This window comes from Hordeum vulgare, chromosome 2H (assembly GCF_904849725.1).
Source record: "Hordeum vulgare subsp. vulgare chromosome 2H, MorexV3_pseudomolecules_assembly, whole genome shotgun sequence".
Taxonomy (NCBI): Eukaryota; Viridiplantae; Streptophyta; class Magnoliopsida; order Poales; family Poaceae; genus Hordeum; species Hordeum vulgare.
Genome location: NC_058519.1, coordinates 658,708,222 through 658,729,366, shown reverse-complemented (window position 1 = coordinate 658,729,366; position 21,145 = coordinate 658,708,222). Strand labels below are relative to the sequence as shown.

Genomic DNA, 21,145 nt, shown 5'->3' with positions numbered 1-21,145 from the left:
TTTGCCGTTTCTCTTGAAACTAGTGGTCTTGCTCACCATCAACACTTGATGTTCTTTACGGAGTTCAGACTCTGCGACTTTCAGCATCGCAAACAACTCGCCGGGAGACTTGTTCATCCCTTGCATGTTGTAGTTCAACACAGAGCTTTTATAGCTTGGCGGCAGTGATTGGAGGATTCTGTCAGTGATAGCTTCTTGCGGGAGTTCAATCCCCAGTTCAGCTAGACGGTTTGAGTACCCAGACATTTTGAGCACATGTTCACTGACAGACGAGTTTTCCTCCATCTTGCAAGCATAGAATTTATCGGAGGTCTCATACCTCTCGATCCGGGCGTTCTTCTGAAAGATGAACTTCAACTCCTGGAACATCTCAAATGCTCCATGACGCTCAAAGCGACGTTGAAGTCCCGGTTCTAAGCCATACAGGACTGCACATTGAACTATTGAGTAGTCCTCCTTACGCGCTAACCAAGCGTTCTTAACATCCTGATCAGCCGTAGCGGGTGGTTCATCTCCTAGCGCAGCATTAAGGACATAATCCTTCTTTCCAGCTTGTAAGATTAGCTTAAGATTACGAGCCCAGTCTACAAAGTTGCTTCCATCATCTTTCAACTTAGCTTTCTCTAGGAACGTATTAAAATTGAGGATGACACTTGCGTGAGCCATGATCTACAACACAAATATATTCAAAGTGGACTTAGACTATGTTCAAGATAATTAGAGTTCATCTTAATCAAATTACATGCTAAACTCCCACTCAAAAAGTACATCTCTCTAGTCATTTGAGTGGTTCATGATCCACCTACACTATCCCAAGTCCGATCATCACGTGAGGCGGGAGTAGTTTTAGTGGTAAGCATCCCTATGCTAATAATATCATCTATATGATTCATGATCGACCTTTCGGTCTCATGTGTTCCGAGGCCATGTCTGCACATGCTAGGCTCGTCAAGCTTAACCCGAGTGTTCCGCGTGCGCAACTGTTTTGCACCCGTTGTATGTGAACGTTGAGTCTATCACACCCGATCATCACGTGGTGTCTCGAAACGACGAACTGTAGCACGGTGCACAGTCGGGGAGAACACAATTTCGTCTTGAAATTTTAGTGAGAGATCACCTCATAATGCTACCGTCGTTCTAAGCAAAATAAGGTGCATAAAAGGATTAACATCACATGCAATTCATAAGTGACATGATATGGCCATCGTCACGTGCTTCTTGATCTCCATCACCAAAGCACCGGCACGATCTTCTTGTCACCGGCGCCACACCATGATCTCCATCATCATGATCTCCATCAACGTGTCGCCATCGGGGTTGTCGTGCTACTTATGCTATCACTACTAAAGCTACATCCTAGCAAAATAGTAAACGCATCTGCAAGCACATATGTTAGTATAAAGACAACCCTATGGCTCCTGCCGGTTGCCGTACCATCGACGTGCAAGTCGATATTTCTATTACAACATGATCATCTCATACATCCAATATATCACATCACATCATTGGCCATATCACATCACAATCATACCCTGCAAAAACAAGTTAGACGTCCTCTAATTTTGTTCTTGCATGTTTTACGTGGTGACCAAGGGTATCTAGTAGGATCGCATCTTACTTACGCAAACACCACAACGGAGATATATGAGTTGCTATTTCACCTCATCCAAGGACCTCCTCGGTCAAATCCGATTCAACTAAAGTTGGAGAAACCGTCACTTGCCAGTCATCTTTGAGCAAAGGGGGTTACTCGTAACGATGAAACCAGTCTCTCGTAAGCGTACGAGTAATGTCGGTCCAAGCCGCTTCAATCCAACAATACCGCGGAATCAAGAAAAGACTAAGGAGGGCAGAAAAACGCACATCACCGCCCACAAAACCTTTTGTGTTCTACTCGAGAAGACATCTACGCATGAACCTAGCTCATGATGCCACTGTTGGGAAACGTCGCATGGGAAACAAAAATTTTCCTACGCGCACGAAGACCTATCATGGTGATGTCCATCTACGAGAGGGGATGAGTGATCTACGTACCCTTGTAGATCGTACAACAGAAGCGATTAGAGATCGCGGTTGATGTAGTGGAACGTCCTCACGTCCCTCGATCCTCCCCGCGAACAATCCCGCGATCAGTCCCACGATCTAGTACCGAACGGACGGCACCTCCGCGTTCAGCACACGTACAGCTCGACGATGATCTCGGCCTTCTTGATCCAGCAAGAGAGACGGAGAGGTAGAAGAGTTCTCCGGTAGCGTGACGGCGCTCCGGAGGTTGGTGATGACCTTGTCTCAGCAGGGCTCCGCCCGAGCTCCGCAGAAACGCGATCTAGAGGAAAAACCGTGGAGGTATGTGGTCGGGCTGCCGTGGAAAAGTCGTCTCAAATCAGCCCTAAAACCTCCGTATATATAGGTGGGAGGGAGGGGACCTTGCCTTGGGGCTCAAGGAGCCCCAAGGGGGTCGGCCGAGCCAAGGGGGAAGGCTCCCCCCCAAACCGAGTTGGACTTGGTTTGGTGGGTGGGAGTCCTTCCTTCCCTTCCCACCTCCTCTTTTTTTTTCTTTTCTCTTTGATTTTCTTTCCTAGGAGCATAGGGCCCTTTTGGGCTGTCCCACCAGCCCACTAAGGGCTGGTGTGCCACCCTCAAGGCCTATGGGCTTCCCCAGGGTGGGTTGCCCCCCCCCCCCCCCGGTGAACTCCCGGAACCCATTCGTCATTCCCGGTACATTCCCGGTAACTCCGAAAACCTTCCGGTAATCAAATGAGGTCATCCTATATATCAATCTTCGTTTCCGGACCATTCCGGAAACCCTCGTGACATCCGTGATCTCATCCGGGACTCTGAACAACATTCGGTAACCAACCATATAACTCAAATACGCATAAAACAACGTCGAACCTTAAGTGTGCAGACCCTGCGGGTTCGAGAACTATGTAGACATGACTCGAGAGACTCCTCGGCCAATATCCAATAGCGGGACCTGGATGCCCATATTGGATCCTACATATTCTACGAAGATCTTATCGTTTGAACCTCAGTGCCAAGGATTCATATAATCCCGTATGTCATTCCTTTTGTCCTTCGGTATGTTACTTGCCCGAGATTCGATCGTCAGTATCCGCATACCTATTTCAATCTCGTTTACCGGCAAGTCTCTTTACTCGTTCCGCAATACAAGATCCCGCAACTTACACTAAGTTACATTGCTTGCAAGGCTTGTGTGTGATGTTGTATTACCGAGTGGGCCCCGAGATACCTCTCCGTCACACGGAGTGACAAATCCCAGTCTTGATCCATACTAACTCAACTAACACCTTCGGAGATACCTGTAGAGCATCTTTATAGTCACCCAGTTACGTTGCGACGTTTGATACACACAAAGCATTCCTCCGGTGTCAGTGAGTTATATGATCTCATGGTCATAGGAATAAATACTTGACACGCAGAAAACAGTAGCAACAAAATGACACGATCAACATGCTACGTCTATTAGTTTGGGTCTAGTCCATCACGTGATTCTCGTAATGACGTGATCCAGTTATCAAGCAACAACACTTTGTTCATAATCAGAAGACACTGACTATCTTTGATCAACTGGCTAGACAACTAGAGGCTTGCTAGGGACGGTGTTTTGTCTATGTATCCACACATGTAAATGAGTCTTCATTCAATACAATTATAGCATGGATAATAAACGATTATCTTGATACAGGAATTATAATAATAACTATATTTATTATTGCCTCTAGGGCATAATTCCAACAGGTTTGTCAACTCTTAACTTATAACAAACAATCTTCTTCCAATCTTTGGCCTCCCCCTCATAGAATCTTTTACCCGAGGAAGCCAGAAGAGACATATTAACCTCATTCAAATTAGGAACCCCTAATCCTCCAAAATCTTTTCTCATAGTCACACAACCCCAATTAGCCAGATGATATTTATGTACATCGATCCCCCATATTTCCCCAAAAGAAATGGGACATCTAAGAATATCACACCACCAGAAATAACATGTGGAAGTAATCGAGCAATTAGATCATGTCTAGCAGCTTTAGCTAACATTTTGTTGAACACATTAGCCACCAGATTAAAAATCAAGGGTGAATGAGGATCACCTTGCTTAAGACCTTTCTTCCCAATAAAATGTGGCCCTTTTATATGATTAATCCTAACCTGAAAGGTCCCATGATGTAAGTTACTAAACAACCAACCAACCCATTTTCCCCCAAAGCCCCTAGAAAGGAGCATCTCTCTAAGGAAGTCTCAACTAACTCTATCATAAACTTTCTCATAATCTAATTTCAAAATCAATCCCCCGGAGCTAGTCCTATGCACCTCATGAATAACTTCATGAGCCATCACTACAATTTCAAGGATAAATCTCCCTTTAATAAAGGCAGTCTGGTTTGGAGAGATAGGCTTGTCACATACAGGAGAAACTCTCGTAGTCATGGCCTTGGAGAAGATTTTGACATCACAATTGCTTAAACTAATAGGCCTAAAATTCCACATCTCCCTAGCCTAAGGAATTATAGGGATAAGAGTGATGATAGCAAAATTAAGTCTTTGAATGTCTAAAATCACAACTTCAAAATCTCTCACCATCCGCATAAAATCATCCTTAATCACACTCCAAAACTTTTGATAGAATAAAAAAAGCCATCAGAGCCAGGAGCACCACAACTATAAGAGTTCATGATGGCTTCCTCCTCGGAAAAGGATTTTTCAAGAACTGTTATGTCAGCTTCAGAGATCAACTCATCTTCTGACCAGAAATTAGCATTGATATGTATATCAGGTTTGGGTTTAAAATCAAAGAGGTTTTTATAAAAATCAGTAGCTAAACTCGACATGTCCTTTGTGGAATTCACCACCCCATCAGGACCCAACAACTCTGAGACTTGATTCTTCCTATATCTACGATTAGCTAGTGCATGAAAATATGCATTATCACAATCACCTTCTAGAATCTTCCCGTCCCTAGATCTCTGCCATAGAACCGTCTCCTCTTTTTTCCAATGTCATCAAGTTCTTTTTTAATATCTTTCATTCCATCAAAATCACCAACAGACAATTGTTGTCATTCTAATAAAATATCCAGAATATCAAACTCCATAAGGATGGCCTTTTTCTTTTGTTCATGGTTGCTTCCAGATTAATACTCAACCCTTTTAGTTTCTTCTTCAAGTTTCTGTTTTAATCATCCCATTATCTACAGAACCATTGGAGGAGCAGACAAAAGTCCAAGCTACCTCTAACAACCTGTGCAAAAACCAGGTTGAGAGGGCCACCATTTCTCAAACCTAATAAAGTTTTGGACAACAGGGAGCTCTGGCACGAGTGTCAAAGACCAAAGGAGTATGATCACTGCCTACCATTGGAAGAGCAGACATTGATTACATAGGGAAATGAGCATCTCAGTACACAAAAGTGAACACTCTATCTAAAACAACAAAACATGATTGTCTTGATTGTTAGAACAAGTATACTTCCTATAAGCTATAGGAATTACAAGAAGTGCCCACCTATTAACCCAGTCATTAAACAAAAGACTAATTTGCTGGTTAACTGGACCACTCCATTTGTCCTCATGTCCCGTGACCAAATTGAAATCACCACAAATAAAAACAGGATAGGTAGTAGAGCAAAGAGTAACATGTAATTCAGATATGAAATCCATCTTAAATGCAGGATAAGATGATCAATAGAACACCACCAAATGCCCAAGGAAACCATCATTCTTGTTCTTCATAGTAGCTTTAACAGAAAATCCAGTATTAATGAAGCCAATAACATCAAACATGTCTCTTTTTCAAGCAAGTAAGATACCCCCAGCAGTATTATCAGTAGCAAAAAATGCCACATAAAATCCCCTACCCTATCCAAAGCTTTGAGGAAACCCTAAGAATAGTCTCTTTTTTAGTTTCTTGAAACCCAATAAAATCAGGATTAGTTCTATCAATCACATCACAAAAGCACTGAATTTTACCATGTTTCCCCATACCCCTAATATTCCAAATTAGGCCTATCATAACTAAAACATTTTAAAAGGATGATATAAGCTACAAGGCACACCTTTAGTAGGGACATTAGGAGTAGCCCCTAACAAAACAAGAGTGCCCACTATTTTAGGAGAGGAAACCCCAACTAGAGTCCCAACTAATTTTTCATGAACCACATCTAAGTTGTGAGGCAGAACCATTTCAGGATGGTTATTAACAAAAGTCAAGCAACTCTCTTGCTCCCTAACAATTAAATCTTCAATGGTATCCAACTTACTAGAACTATCTCCCCCCATAACCAAATCAAGCTTAGAAACATGATCGATGAACTTGTTAGGACTATTTGAAGGAAATGATTTACCTTTGTATGTTATAGGAATTTCCAAGTTCTTCTTCATCTTGTAAGAAGCAACTTTCTCCATGATGTTCACATTGTCATGCCCCCTGGTAAATTTAGATGCCATAATTGCCCCCACTTAGGATTCTTGGATGGAACCTCTTGAGCCTGATTCAGAGAGTCCAGCAAGGACTTCTTCAGGCCTGAAAACTTTAGCATCTGCACAGTTTTAGAGGGAAGCGTCCCTAGCATCACGTCCTCTTTTGGAACCATCTGTTCTTCGTAGTCAACCATGTCAACACAATTTTATAATGATTGACACTATTCCTTGTTCTCACATTTTCCAACATCCATCAAAGAAACAGGTCCTAAGTTAAGAGGGGTAGAAACCTCAACTTTAGTATTTTGACCAAAAACAACAAGAGGACTAGGTCAAAATTCATGAGCAGTCATTGGATTGAGAGAGCCCTCACCAAAACCAAGTTTCTGCTGGGATAAACCCCTAGCAGTAGCAACCTCCATGATGAAGCTTTCATGGTCAACATCTGAAGGAGGTCAAAAGAAGAAGTTTTGGACTTACCAGCTGATAACCCACAAGTATAGGGGATCACAACAGTTTTCGAGGGTAGAGTATTCAACCCAAATTTATTGATTCGACACAAGGGGAGCCAAAGAATATTCTCGAGTATTAGCAGTTGATTTGTCAATTCAACCACACCTAAAAGACTTAGTATCTGCAACAAAGTTTTAGTAGCAAAGTAGTATGATAGTAACAGTAGCGGCGGTAACAGTAGCAGTAGTGATTTGTGTAGCAAGTGTAACAACAGTAGTGGTAAAGTAGCTTAGCAAGGACTAGTATAGGAAAATCTCGTAGGCATTGGATCGGTGATGGATAATTATGTCGGATGGCATTCATCATGTAACAGTTATAACATAGGGTGATATGCAACTAGCTCCAGTTCGTCAATGTAATGTAGGCATGTATTCCGTATTTAGTCATATGTGCTTATGGAAAAGAACTTGCATGACATCTTTTGTCCATCCCTCCCGTGGCAGCGGGGTCCTAATGGAAACTAAGGGATATTAAGGTCTCTCCTTTTAATAGAGAACCGGGACAAAGCATTAGCACATAGTGAATACATGAACTCCTCATACTATGGTCATCTCCGAGAGTGGTTCCGGCTATTGTCACTCCAGGGTTGCCGGGTCATAACACATATCAGGTGAATACAACTTGCAAGATAGGATCAAGAACACACATATATGGATGAAAACATAATAAGTTCAGATCTGAAATCATGGCACTCGGGCCCTAGTGACAAGCATTAAGCATAGAAAATTAGTAGCAACATCAATCTTAGAACATAGTGGATACTAGGGATCAAACACCATCAAAACTAACTCGATTACATGATAGATCTCATCCAACCCATCACCGTCCAACAAGCCTACGATGAGATTACTCACGAACGATGGAGAGCATCATGGAATTGGCGATGGAGGATGGTTGATGATGACGACTGCGTCGATTTCCCTTCTACGGAGCCCATAACGGACTCCAGATCTGCCCTCCCGAGGAAGAACAGGTGGTGGCGGCGGCTCCGTATCGTGAAACGTGATGAACTCTTCTCTCTTAATTTTTTCTAGGCGAGAGAGACTTTATAGAGTTGGAGTTGGAGGCTGCGGAGCTTCGTGGGCCTCACGAGCCTGCCAGGCGCGCCCTAGGGGGGCGCCTCCTCGGCTCGTGGGCCCCTGGCTCCGTGTCTTCAGGTAATTCTTGTGCCAATATTTTTATATATTCCACAAAAAATCCTCGTAAATTTCCAGGTCATTCCGAGAACTTTTATTTCTGCACAAAAACAACACCATGGCAATTCTGCTGAAAACAGCGTGAGTCAGGGTTAGTTCCATTCAAACATGCAAATTAGAGTCCAAAACAAGGGCAAAAGAGTTTGGAAAAGTAGATACGATGGAGACGTATCACCAGTAGAGCCAGAAGTCATCTAGCCATGGATATTGGACTTGTCAAGTTCATCAATGGTAGTCTCATCATCCACAAGATCATCATGTAACTCATCCGTGGATTCTTCATCCTTATCATCCCCAAGATCTTCCTCAGCACCTCCTGCATCACCATCTTCATCTTCAGAAACAACATCAATAATAGAGTCCACACCACCCACTTATTCAAACCCTTCAATAGTAAACCCCAGCAGGAACAACTTTTTCTTTATTTCAATCAACCTTTTAAAAGGAATTCTTTTTGGGTCCCTGCAAGCAATTTTGACTCTAACATTATCATAGAAGGTTCTAAATATTCCATTCCAATCAACAGTTGTTAAGACCCCAAACATGGAAGCCACTTGGGCAAAAAAAATCCAGGTGCACCATTTAGGTGGGATACCTTCAATCAAGACCCAAGCTTCCACTAATTCTCCAAAAGGATGACAAGAACCTTTCCATTCAGTCATCTTAACAGCAACATTGCGAGGGAGGAAGAAACCTTGTAACTCAATCAGATTCTCAACTATCTTCCAAGGTGGAAATCGAACCAGGAAGGTTTTGTGGGATATCTCCCTGTTGTGCCATGGCCATTGCTTTGACTTACAAAAAGTATCAGTCATAAGACTTAGCAGCAGAGCCATGTCCACAGCCATGTCCACATCCCGTTTGGTGATATTCACCAGAACATAATTATGGAAATTAAGTCAATTACATTCATTAGCAACAGGCACATCTACATGGTAAAAACCAAGCCATCTAGATCCACTACCAAAAAAGGCAACAGACGGTTGGATCTTGGACCAGGCAGCACAGTTGTTAACATTATGATTCCGCAGACAGATAAACTAGGATTTCGGCTTGGCACAATTACCAACATAGTGACCAGGACCCTCACAATTGAAGCATATCATGTCCTTGTACCAAGGATCAAGCGGCTGCTCCAGCTCCACCTCCTGGGCCTATGAGGATTGAACCTTACACGAAGTGGCACTGGAAGCCGTAGATTTGGTGGGCCCCGGAGCAGGGACAGACTCCTTGGCAGCCACCGAGACTGTCGCGCACCACCAGAGTAGGCCTTCTGCATGACGGGCTTATTTGGACTAGCCGCCCCAGGGCCAAAGCTCCCACCACGCTGGTCCTCCATCTGAGCACCCTTTCTGACAATATCAGCAAACAAGGAAGAACCAGGGCCTATACCTTCACGCACGAGATCGATAGATTTAGAAGGTGGGTCGAAGGGGCGGCGAACAAGAGGGTGTCCATCAGTAGCAGTGAACGAGCCGGATTTCACAAGATCATTACGGATTTAGAAAAGCAACTCAAAGGAGTGCCCAACACCCTTAGTTTCAGATGGAGGAAGTGGACGGTGGCAGGGGGATGAGCCAGAGCTGGCCGAAATGTTCCTCTACTTTTAGGTCTTCCACGTGAGAATGCACATTCCTACCGCCCGCTTTCTTACGAAGGAAACGGGCTTGAAAAGTGGGCCCCTTTGTAAGTTGGAAAGAGGTGGAGAAATCTCACCCCTTCCCAACGCGACATCACCACCGATGACCATCGCCGTTGGCAAACGATCCCAACCAGCCAAGTCGTCCACTGACCCCAGCAGAAGGATGAATTGGATCCACAACCGTAGAAAACAACATCCACGTTGGCAGGATTGTCAATTTTTTGAGAGGAACCCCTCAATTTTTTATCACCAATTTTTTTTATAGAAAAATCCCCAAAATCTGTACCGCATCTAGCACGGAACGCAAGCAATCTAGCCTTGAAAGAGGGGGGAAGATGAATAGGATCCATACCTCTATCATCAGACCAAGGAGGGGGCTCGGGAGCCTGACGACACTGACGAATGGCGGGTGGGATCAGCCGTTGCCACGCGGGGGGGGGGGGGGCACTCCCGGCGGCAGCACTTCCGGCAGGATCCTGGCAAAGGCGTCGACCCGCGGCGGACGAATGTTGAGCTGTCAGCGATTTGACGTCCGATAGGATGCCCACCGCACCGCCTGCACCGGATCGGATGACTCGGCCTCCTGGATTGCCCAGAAGAGGAGCTCCACATCCATGCACCCGTCGTGTCCCTCGAATCGGCAGGACTCGTCGAATGTTGCGTGTCGGCTGATTCCGATGTGGATCTGTGACCACTCGCTTTGGTCGAGGAATCGGTCCAACACCACCCTCCCCATCTCCCTGTGCGCCTCTGGTGAGTTGTTGTTGATCGAGGGCAGCGCAACCACCGCATGTAGCGACGGGGCCAATGGCCTGGTCACCTGCGTCGCTCGAGCCAGCCGCTGGATTCGACTCCGACGGCAGCGCTCCCCCGCCAAGTGAGAAGGTCGTCAGCGAGCCCAGGAGAGCGCACGATGGACGCGGTGTGTGGGATCGGCAATGAGATTCGATATTTCGGTCTCCGCCGGCTGGGTCCCTGAGGAAAAGGACACTAGTATATCCATCTCAAAGAAAAACTTACAGGCACATCAATGCACACATCAAGCATGTTTGTCAACAAATTGGAAAAACATTTGTACATCATCAGTAAATTCTAGGAATTTAATCGGGTGGTTAATTGGCACAACTGCATGCCTAGCCACTAATGATGAAAAAGGTGTCATGGTTGAGGGAATATTCATTGAGGAGGCATACTTTGTGTCCATTAGATGGTCTGCTTGTGTATAACAACATGTCTGATCAAATCATCAAAGCAAACTAATAGCGTAGATTACACTACACAAAATTGAAAACTAAGTCATACGACAAAAAGACAGAAAGGACCAGGATATACTGGTAGAACAGCAAAAAAAAGGATAAATATCACTTGATAAGAAAGGTCGATACAAAAAATATAACTCAACGAAATCAATATATGTATCCTATAATCCTCCAAATAAATATTTATACAAATTTATCCATTTTCATATTTCCTATGTTTTCATGTCTTAACTAATTTTACAATTCTTAAATTTAATATTTATCTGTTCTAATGGAAGTTATCATACTATCTTAACCGGATTGTCAAAAAGAAAATTTTAAACGAAAATACGATCTACAAATAGTTGCTTTAAGAAGCCATTTGAAACGTTATGGTCTTTCGGCATAATATATACTCCCTTCAGTTTTTACTACTTTGCATATGCCTGTGTTTGCCACAGGGCCAAAAAATATATATCAATAATTTGGTAGCCTTGATCATGCATGATAAGTAAATTAATGTGATTGACTCGTGTATGAAAATGTGGTGTAATATGGCGTGGAATTGAGCGGCGTAATTCCACGTTAGTGCAAAAGGAAAGCTAATTAAGATGAAGTTCATGTAGTGCTGCAAAAGGTAAATAAATTAATGTGGTTGAGCGGCGTACTTGAAAGCTGTGGTCAAATATGGCGTGGTGGAAAAAAACGGATAGATGAATATAAGTCGGTGGATCAATTGGTGGGAGAGAGGGAGCCGGTGGACGAAGAGTTTCGCATAGGAGAAAAAGAAACCTTACCTATTTTTTATATAGTACTAGCAAAAGGGCCCGTGCATTGCAACGGGAGAAAAACAATTATAATCTCCAATGATGCTGATCATATTATGTCTTTAAAATAATAGGACATTTCTTGAAATGCTTGAACATTTTTTGAATTAGCAAACATTTTTTTCAATTGCAGTAAAAAAAAATCACAATTTTCTTTTTCAAAATCATGGAATTTTATTATTTTCACCAACATTGTACCCCATATAAAGAAAGGTATTAATTAAGGATGTAAAACATTATTTTGGAAATAATTAACATGAAAGATAAGATTATATTTGAAATCTACATATTTTTTAAATTATTTCGTATATAACTTTTGAAATTTGAAGTTAGAGTTTAGAAGATATGAATATATAAATGTATTTGAATCTGCAAAAAATAGAAACATTAAAAAGAAAATAGTTGGGCCAAAGTTCTTGAAACGCCTCATATAAAAAAGGTACTGTATTAACTAAGGATGCAAACACAATTTCAGAAATAATTATCATGAAAGATAATATTATATTTGAAGTCTATATATTTTTAAAGCTATTTCATATATAACTTCTGAAATTTAGAGTTACAATTTAAAAGATATAAATATTTAAATATATATTTGAATCTACAAAAATAGAAACATTTAAAAAATTGAACAGAAGTTGCAACAGTGCAGCTCTAACGCACGTCAGCCTGAAATCAGTAGAAAAAAGAAATGAAGAAACTCGGTGATGGTGGGGGTTGAACCTGGATATCCTGGGGGAAAGTTCAAAGCTCTAGCCACTCGGGCTACTGCCAATTTGGTGTATGTAAAGGGACCGATCTCTACATGAACCAAACACACTGGGTGATCTTTAGACGGCCGACAGAAGCAGTACACGTTTTATTAGTAGGTAAGATAAGATAATTGCCCGTGCGTTGCAACGGAAGTGTAAACATTATACTCCCTCCGTTTCTAAATATAAGTCTTTTAAGCGATTTTAATAGGTGTCTACATACGGAGCAAAATGATTGAATATACATTCTAAAGTATGTCTATATACATCCGTATGTAGTTCACTAGTGAAATCTCTATAAAGACTTATATTTAGGAACGGAGGGAGTAGTAAATTAGCCCGCGACTGCACATCCACTATTACATTGTTGCGCTGAAATCTTAGCAAGTTATTGTATACAATCGCCATGATTTACAACCCATCTTATTTTAAGCACTTATTTGATAAGATCTATTGATTTACCAAAGAAAATATTTTTTCGTGGGTTAATAAACTTGGGAAAATTGATTCCATTTTATAAAAAAATCGATGAGAGAAAACAAATAGGAGCAAAAAATCGAAGACAGAAGAAAAGAGGAGGACGCATATAAGGAAGGTTCGACTAAAGAGATGTAAAATGGGAACCTTATGTTATTTTTAAGTAGTGGAAATATAAGACGAGCGCCCGAGTTAGCAACGCTCAAGATAGAATTACTGAATTAGTATTGTCTAGGTCAAACATAACATGTGAAGTAAAAAAGGAAGTACTTCTTATTAGATCATAATTTGTAGTGTAAGCTTATATATACACCAAATATGTTTCCCACGGCTTTCACGCGGGCCACTATCCTATTTTGAGCCTGTATCTCAACTTCTCTGAAAAGATCATTTTCCAGGGGATACTTCCGGATGGGCAGGAAATAGCAGTGAAGAAACTTCGTGGAAGAGCTGGGCATGGTTTGCATCAGCTGCACAACGAGGTGCTGGTGTTGGCAGAACTTCAGCACAAGAACCTTGTTCAATTACGGGGGTTTTACTCGCATAGGGATGATACACTTCTTGTCTACGAATACATCAAGAATGGGAGCCTTGCCAGATATCTATCCGGTAATTTTTCCTCTCAACTGATTTGTTCAGTAACCAACTTGCCACACTGATAGACCCAGAAGATTTTCAAACGTCGTGTCACGCCAACATAAAATTGGAAGACGACCCTCTGGCAATTTAAGCACGGTTTTTTGTAGTAGAGAACTTGAGTGAGCGCATGACCCAAGTTAATGTTGGATAACTAGGAAACTTTGTGATTAAAATCAGTAAACAAATTATGCCTAAAACAATGATTATTAGCATGCATGGTATAGCATATACTAACTTAATAGAATATACATCATCGCACATGCAACAACAATCATAATTAGAGACATGATCAGATTAGAACACACGTATTGATCGTTCATACATGAAGTAGTCGTGGCTGTTGTAGGGACGATGTTGTTAACGACTATGTTGGTGTAGACCGGTTGAAATAGACGTTGGTGACCATGGTGCAGAACAGCGGCGGAACTTGGTGGTAGACGATCCGTGGTAAAGGATGTGAGCAGCCGGCGCAAAGCGCCTCCTTGGAACGTAATTTGTCCTCTCCAGGATCACATGAACGATAGTGTTCAGAGACCTGCTCTCCCGCTACTGGTGCATGCCGGCTTTCATGATGGAATAGACTACGGTAACCGACGCAAGTAAAGAAAGGAGGCAAAACACTAACTCGTTTACCCCATCACGATCATGTTCGTCTAGCCAGCATGGTCTCGTGTACGGATCATGATCTAAACCGACTAGGTTTCTAGTTTGGTGGTATAAAAAACCAACTTGAAAATTTAATGGTTAAGAAAGCAGAAAATAAAACGCAGTTCATCCTATTGCGTTGCAGGATCACAAGGACAGTAAGTATCCAGAGACCAGCACTCCTGCTCGCCGGAGTTCGGGGTAGAGTAAACTTTGGTGACGAAGCAAGTAGAGAGAGGAGGTAAAATCCTAACTCGTTTAGCCTATGAGATCCCACATGGGTCTCAAGTAGTAGGGAGTATTTGTTAAGTCACGCCCATGCAAGGCCAAAGACTGGATATCGGCAAGCTATTCACACGCTCGTGCCCAATCCGGCAAGGCAGGAGCGTGTGTGGTGCTCTCTTTCTCTCCTGATACCATCACTTAGTGTTGTGCGAAGATTCCACTATATAAGTTGGTGCCCCACCTCCTTGACTAGCGAGGTGGTACTAAAGGTCACACTGCACTTGCCGTTTACCCCTGGACTTTTGAGGTTTACTTGGAAATCTCAGAAAATGTATAGGGCAAACCCATTAATTCAAAGAGTTAAATCTCCCACGAGTGTCCTTTCCTATAATTTTTTTTTTGCGAATGAGTTTCTTTTTCTCTTCTGTTTGTCTTTCAACACTACATATCATAAATTGGAATCTTTTGTTAAACCAGATACTGGAGAGGGACATACACTAATTTGGGAGCAAAAGTATAACATAATTCTTGGTGTTGCCAAGGGAATATTGTATCTTCACGAGGACTCTATCATAAGGATTATCCACCGGGATTTGAAACCTAACAACATTCTTCTTGATGAGGACATGGAACCCAAAATTGCTGACTTTGGGTTGGCAAGGCTGCTAGGAGAAGGGCACACACATACCAAGACATCCAGAGCTGTTGGAACACTGTAAGCTCACGTTCATATCGATATCAAACGTCCCCGAATTGCAGAGTACTCTACATATAACTACTCACCATTGATGTGCTGCAGAGGTTATATGGCCCCCGAGTACGTCTATAATCGACGTGTGTCGCCCAAGATTGATATTTTCAGCTACGGTCTATTAATCCTGCAAATCGTTACTACGAGAAGGAAGTGCTGGTCTGATGATGGCAAGACTATGAATCTCCTCACTGAAGTGCGTGCTGATTTTGCTTGAGTATCATGTCATCTCATCTGTTTAGTGCATTTGTATGCAGAAGCCTTCATGCATATATATTAATGTTGTTATCCTAGGGATATCAGGTTTCCACTAACAGGCTAAAATTACATAACAAACTGACAGGTGTGGAGTCACTGGAAAAAGGGAACAATCTCGCGAATGATGGACAAAACACTCAACCAACATACTCAAAACCAACAGCTACGATGCATATACGTCGGGCTGATGTGTGTCCAAGCCGACCCTAGTGACAGGCCTGAGATATCCACCGTCATTTCCATGTTGACCAGAGATAACATGGATCTTCAGCCACTGGAGGAACCCGCATTCTTCTTCAGGAGTGAGCCAACGTCTGATTTCATGTCCGGAGATGACATCTCTGTGAATGGTGTTACAGTTACAGATCTGTGTCCTAGGTAAATCGATTGGAAAGGTGGCATGTGAGTGATGGGTGACCTCCTTGACTGGGGTATATAGTTTATTGTGCGGCAAACAAATAGTACTGTCTGTGTGTTGTCTGTACTTATAATGAGGAAACTGTTGGAAGTAAACCCAACGTTCAATCCTATTGCATGTGTAAGATGTTATGGAGGCGTCTCAATGTCCTAGACAAGGAGACCCGCAGCTTATGTTGATAATTTGGATTGAAGTACAAGTTAGGGAGAGAGAGATATGCGTACATAAGGAAGAGATTGCATGTGTAAGATGTTATGGAGGCGTCTCAATGTCCTAGACAAGGAGACCCCCAGCTTATATTAATAATTTGGATTGAATTACAAGTTAGGGAAAGAGAGATATGCGTACATAAGGAAGAGATAGAGGAGATCTCTAACTATTCTAACCATACAATATATTTTCCTAACATATCAAGGCACCGGCGTGGCCCCATACAAGCGTGATATATATCTCTAACACCCTCTCTTAATCTAAACCTCTGAGATTTAGATTATGTTTAAACTCTTCAAAGGATCTCGTAAGCAAAGCCTTGGTGAAGCCGTCTGCAACTTGATCTTTGAAAGGAACAAACCAAATCTCGAACTCTTTATTTGCCAGCCTCTTTCTGACAAAGTGATAATCAATCTCAATATGTTTAGTTCTCGCATGAAACACAGGATTAGCAGAAAGCTACAAAGCACCGATACCTCACTAGTAGAAAATGGCCCATTTGTCCCGGTTCTAGAGGCCCATTAGCCCTGGTTCTAAAACCGGGACTAAAGCCCAAAACCTTTAGTCCCGGTTGTCTTACCAACCGGGACAGACGGGCCTCCACATGGCCTCGGTGGGGAGCCCAGACAGGAGGCCTTTAGTCCCGGTTGGTCACACCAACCGGGACCAAACGACATCCACACGTCAGCATCTGGCAGGAGGTGTTTTTTTAATAGGGGGGGGGGGGTTGGAGGGTTAATTTAGGGGCTTCATGTTGTGTTAGCTAGCTAGCAGAGACAAGTGTCCTCTCTTTCTCCGTGCTTGGTCGAACAACAAGTTTTCGTATATATATCCGACGCTATTACATATATACAATATAACATCTTTTACAATTAATCCCTAACATCATCTACCTAAGATCCAATGACAAATCCACATGGTATGCTCCGTCTTTAGGTATGACGTGGTCAAGGAACAATCCCGCCAATTCCTCTTGAATTGCTCGTATGCGATCATGTGGTAGGAGTTCATCCCGCATCTGTCAGATCTAATTTAAAGAAGGGGGTAAATACATGTATATATATGAATAAAACTCAACACAATTGATGATAATATATAAAATAAAATTGTAAATATTATTTACGTACTTGAAATTGTTTCTCAAAAAAGCCCCGCTCAGAGGTCGATAGGCGAATTAACTCGCATACGTAGTATGCACATAAAACAGTCCCACCTTGTTGGTACATGCACTTTATGAGAATAGAGTTCAATCAAACCGATAAGCAAGCATGGTAATGATATATTGATGAAAATTTAAATCAGTTAGAGACGAAAGCGAGTTCTGATGCGTCTTCTCTGGAGAGGGAGGCGAAAGCGAACGCTGCTGTCCGTTCATTTCGTATCCCTCGCTCTCTTTGGCTCCCGTCGCTGGTCTCTCGCCTCCCTCTCTTGCGCCTATAAAAGAGAGGCCGCTCCTCTCCAGAGAAGACGCATCAGAACTTCCCTCTCGCCACCGGTTCCTTCTATGTGCTGCTGCTACGTTCTTCCCCATCCCGTCTTGCGGCGTGCACCGTAGGTCAGGACAGTAGGCCTCCGAAACTACGTCTCTTCGAGTCATGTACGGGAGAAGGGTGATAAGGTCTTTGGGGAGCGCTCAGCGCGACTACTGGCTTCCATCACGGACACCGACGATCTCTTTCCGGATGACGACTACTTCCCCGACGTCGACCACCTCTTCGGTAACATGGCCAACAACAACGCCAACACCAACCCTACTGCTCCTGCAACACAGTACGTACTCATGTTCTTTTTCGTTGAGTTCCTACCACAACTTTTTGCTATAGTTCCACTTCTAGATATGTTCTGTTTCTCCTCACTCCATATGATGTCTTGTGTATATAGTACGGCTCTACATATGTTCTCTTCTAGATCATATGTGCAAATGTCTTTCGTCGTCTCATCTTTATATTCCATGTCTTGTTTCATCTATGTTATGATAGTCATGTTTTCCCTAGTTTTGTTTTAGTAAAATCCTACGGGAGTTGCTCGTATTTCCAACAATCCAAAAACCTTATTATAGGCAATTTAACCCGAGTGGTTTTGCTGCTTCCATGAGACCTCCTTTGTTTGAGGGTGTCCACTATAAGAGGTGGCGCGTAAGAGCTGTTTTGTGGTTTCAAACCATGAGCTGCTATGACGCCACTCTTGGCAAACCTAAAGGAGATCATGATGCTCAACAGGAGCTAGCTTTTCAGAAAATGGATGCCTTGTTTAAGGCTGCTCTCTTGAGCGTTCTTGGTTAGAATATAGTTGATGCTTATGCGTCAATTGATAATGGAAAAGATATGTGGGATGCACTCGAGGCCAAGTTTGGGGTCTCGGATGCTGGTACTGAGCTGTACATCATGGAACAATTCTATGATTACAGGATGACTGAAGAGCGCTCTGTGGTTGAGCAAGCTCACGAAATACAGTCATTTGCAAGAGAACTTGAGCACTTCAATTGCATGCTACCGGACAAGTTTTTTTCCGGAGTCATCATCACTAAACTTCCTCCTTCGTGGAGGAACTTAGCTACCTTATTGAAGCATAAGAGACAGGAGTTTTTCGTTCCGGATCTCATAGGTACTCTTGATGTGGAAGAAAAGGCGAGAGCAAAAGACACACGTGCTCGAGGCTTTGAGGGAGTTTCTAGTGCCAATCTGGTACAGAAGAAAAACTTTCAGCCCCACAATTTCAAGAACAAGGGCAAGTTTGATGGTAAAGCAAAGTTTGATGGGAAGAACAAGGTTGTACGGCACACCAACTTCAAGAAAAAAAATGACAAGAAGAAAGGTTTTTGTCATGTGTGCGGAGATCCTGATCATTGGGCACCTAACTGTCCTAATCATTATGACAAGCGTCAACATGGGAAAGGCGGCAAGTCCGCTAATGTTTTCATTGGTGACACTGATGTGGAGGATGCTGGGTATGGTATATTTCCCACTATCCTTTCAGTATGTCATTTTCCCGATTGGTTGATTGACACGAGTGTTAATGTGCATGTATGCGGTGATATTTCCATGTTTTCATCTTATCAGTCCGCAGGGACTTCCACCATGCTGATGGGCAATAGTTCAAGTGCTTCTGTTCGTGGTGTTGGCACGGTCGATCTGAAGTTTACTTCGGGGAAGGTCGTGCGGCTGAAGAACGTGCATTATGTCCCCTCCGTGAATAAAAATCTTGTTAGCGGATCCCTTTTGTGTAGAGATGGCTACAAGCTTGTCTTTGAGTCTAATAAATTTGTAATATCCAAGTATGGAACTTTTGTTGGTAAAGGCTACGAGTCAGGAGGCCTGTTCCGTTTATCCTTGGCAGACGTTTGCAATAAAGTTGTTAATCATGTTTACAACAATAGTGAATCAAATGTATTCCATTCACATCTATGTCATGTTAATTTTGGTTGCATGTCAGGACTAGTCAAATTGACCTTAATCCCTAGCTTTACCACCGTCAAGGGATTTAAGTGTCAAGTTTGTGTGCAAGCGAAACAACCTCGTAAGTCTCATACGACTGCTGAAACGAGAAATCTTTCACCACTAGAGCTCATACATTCAGATCTATGTGAAATGAATGGCATTTTGACAAAAGGTGGAAAGAAATATTTCATGACACTAATTGATGACTCCACTAGATACGGCCGAGTGTATCTTCTGAAATCTAAGGATGAGGCTTTGAACTTTTTCAAGATATATAAAGCTGAAGCAGAAAACCAACTTGATCGAAAGATCAAGAGGCTTAGGTCCGATCGTGGTGGAGAGTATTTCTCAAATGAATTTGATTCTTTCTGTGCGGAACATGGTATAATCCATGAGAGGACGCCTCCCTATTCACCTCAATAAAATGGGATAGCCAAAAGAAAGAACCGTACTCTAACTGATTTGGTTAACGCCATGTTAGACACATTGGGTCTCTCCAAGGCATGGTGGGGGAGGTGATATTGACTGCATGTCATGTCCTGAATCGAGTTCCCACAAAGAACAAAGAGATAACTCCATTCGAGGAATGGGAAAAGAAAAGGTTAAAACTCTCTTATCTACGAACCTGGGGTTGTTTGGCGAAAGTCAATGTGCCAATCCCAAAGAAGCGCAAGCTAGGACCAAAAACTGTGGATTGTGTTTTTCTGGGATATGCTTTTCATAGCATTGGATATAGATTCTTGGTTGTAAAATCTGAGGTATCTGACATGCATGTCGGTACAATCATGGAGTCGAATGATGCGACTTTCTTCGAAGATATCTTTCCCATGAAGGATATAGCTACCTCATCTAATCAGGAGATGCCTAATTCATCAAACCATGAATTAGTCACAATTACTGAACCTATCATTTCGATGGAACACTTTGAAAATATTGTGGAGGAGAACAATGAAGTTCCTACCAGGAGCAAGAGACAGAGGACTGCAAAGTCCTTTGGTGATGATTTTCTTGTGTATCTCATAGATGACACTCCCAGTTCTATTTCACATGCCTATGCGTCTGAAGATGCTGACTACTGGAAGGAAGAAGTCCGTAGTGAGATGGATTCCATCTTGACAAATGAAACTTGGGACATCACTGATCGTCCTTATGGGTGCAAACCTATAGGATGCAAATGGGTATTCAAGAAGAAGCTTAGGCCTGATGGTACTATCGAAAAGTACAAGGCACTGCTCGTGGCTAAGGGTTATACCCAAAAGGAAGGTGAAGACTTCTTTGATACTTACTCACTCGTGGCTCGACTGGCCACTATTTGAGTACTACTTTCACTAGCCGCCTCACATGGTCTTCTCGTTCATCAAATGGATGTTAAGATTGTTTTCCTAAATGGAGAGTTGGATGAGGAAATTTACATGGAACAACCAGATGGGTTTGTAGTAGATGGTCAGGAAGGGAAAGTATGCAAGTTGTTGAAGTCT

At 42.6% G+C, this 21,145-nt stretch overlaps 1 protein-coding gene across 1 annotated transcript in view; it reads left to right on the top strand.

Moving 5' to 3' along the window:
- Positions 1–16,337, top strand: part of LOC123428518 (putative receptor-like protein kinase At4g00960) — a 35,052-nt gene extending 18,715 nt beyond the window's left edge. Inside the window, exons 4-7 of the mRNA XM_045112740.1 lie at positions 13,483–13,693; positions 15,071–15,308; positions 15,393–15,540; positions 15,688–16,337. Of these exons, the coding sequence (XP_044968675.1) occupies positions 13,483–13,693; positions 15,071–15,308; positions 15,393–15,540; positions 15,688–15,984 (894 nt within the window). The 3' untranslated portion in view covers positions 15,985–16,337. The remainder of the gene's footprint in view (positions 1–13,482; positions 13,694–15,070; positions 15,309–15,392; positions 15,541–15,687) is intronic.
- Positions 16,338–21,145: the final 4,808 nt, after the last annotated feature.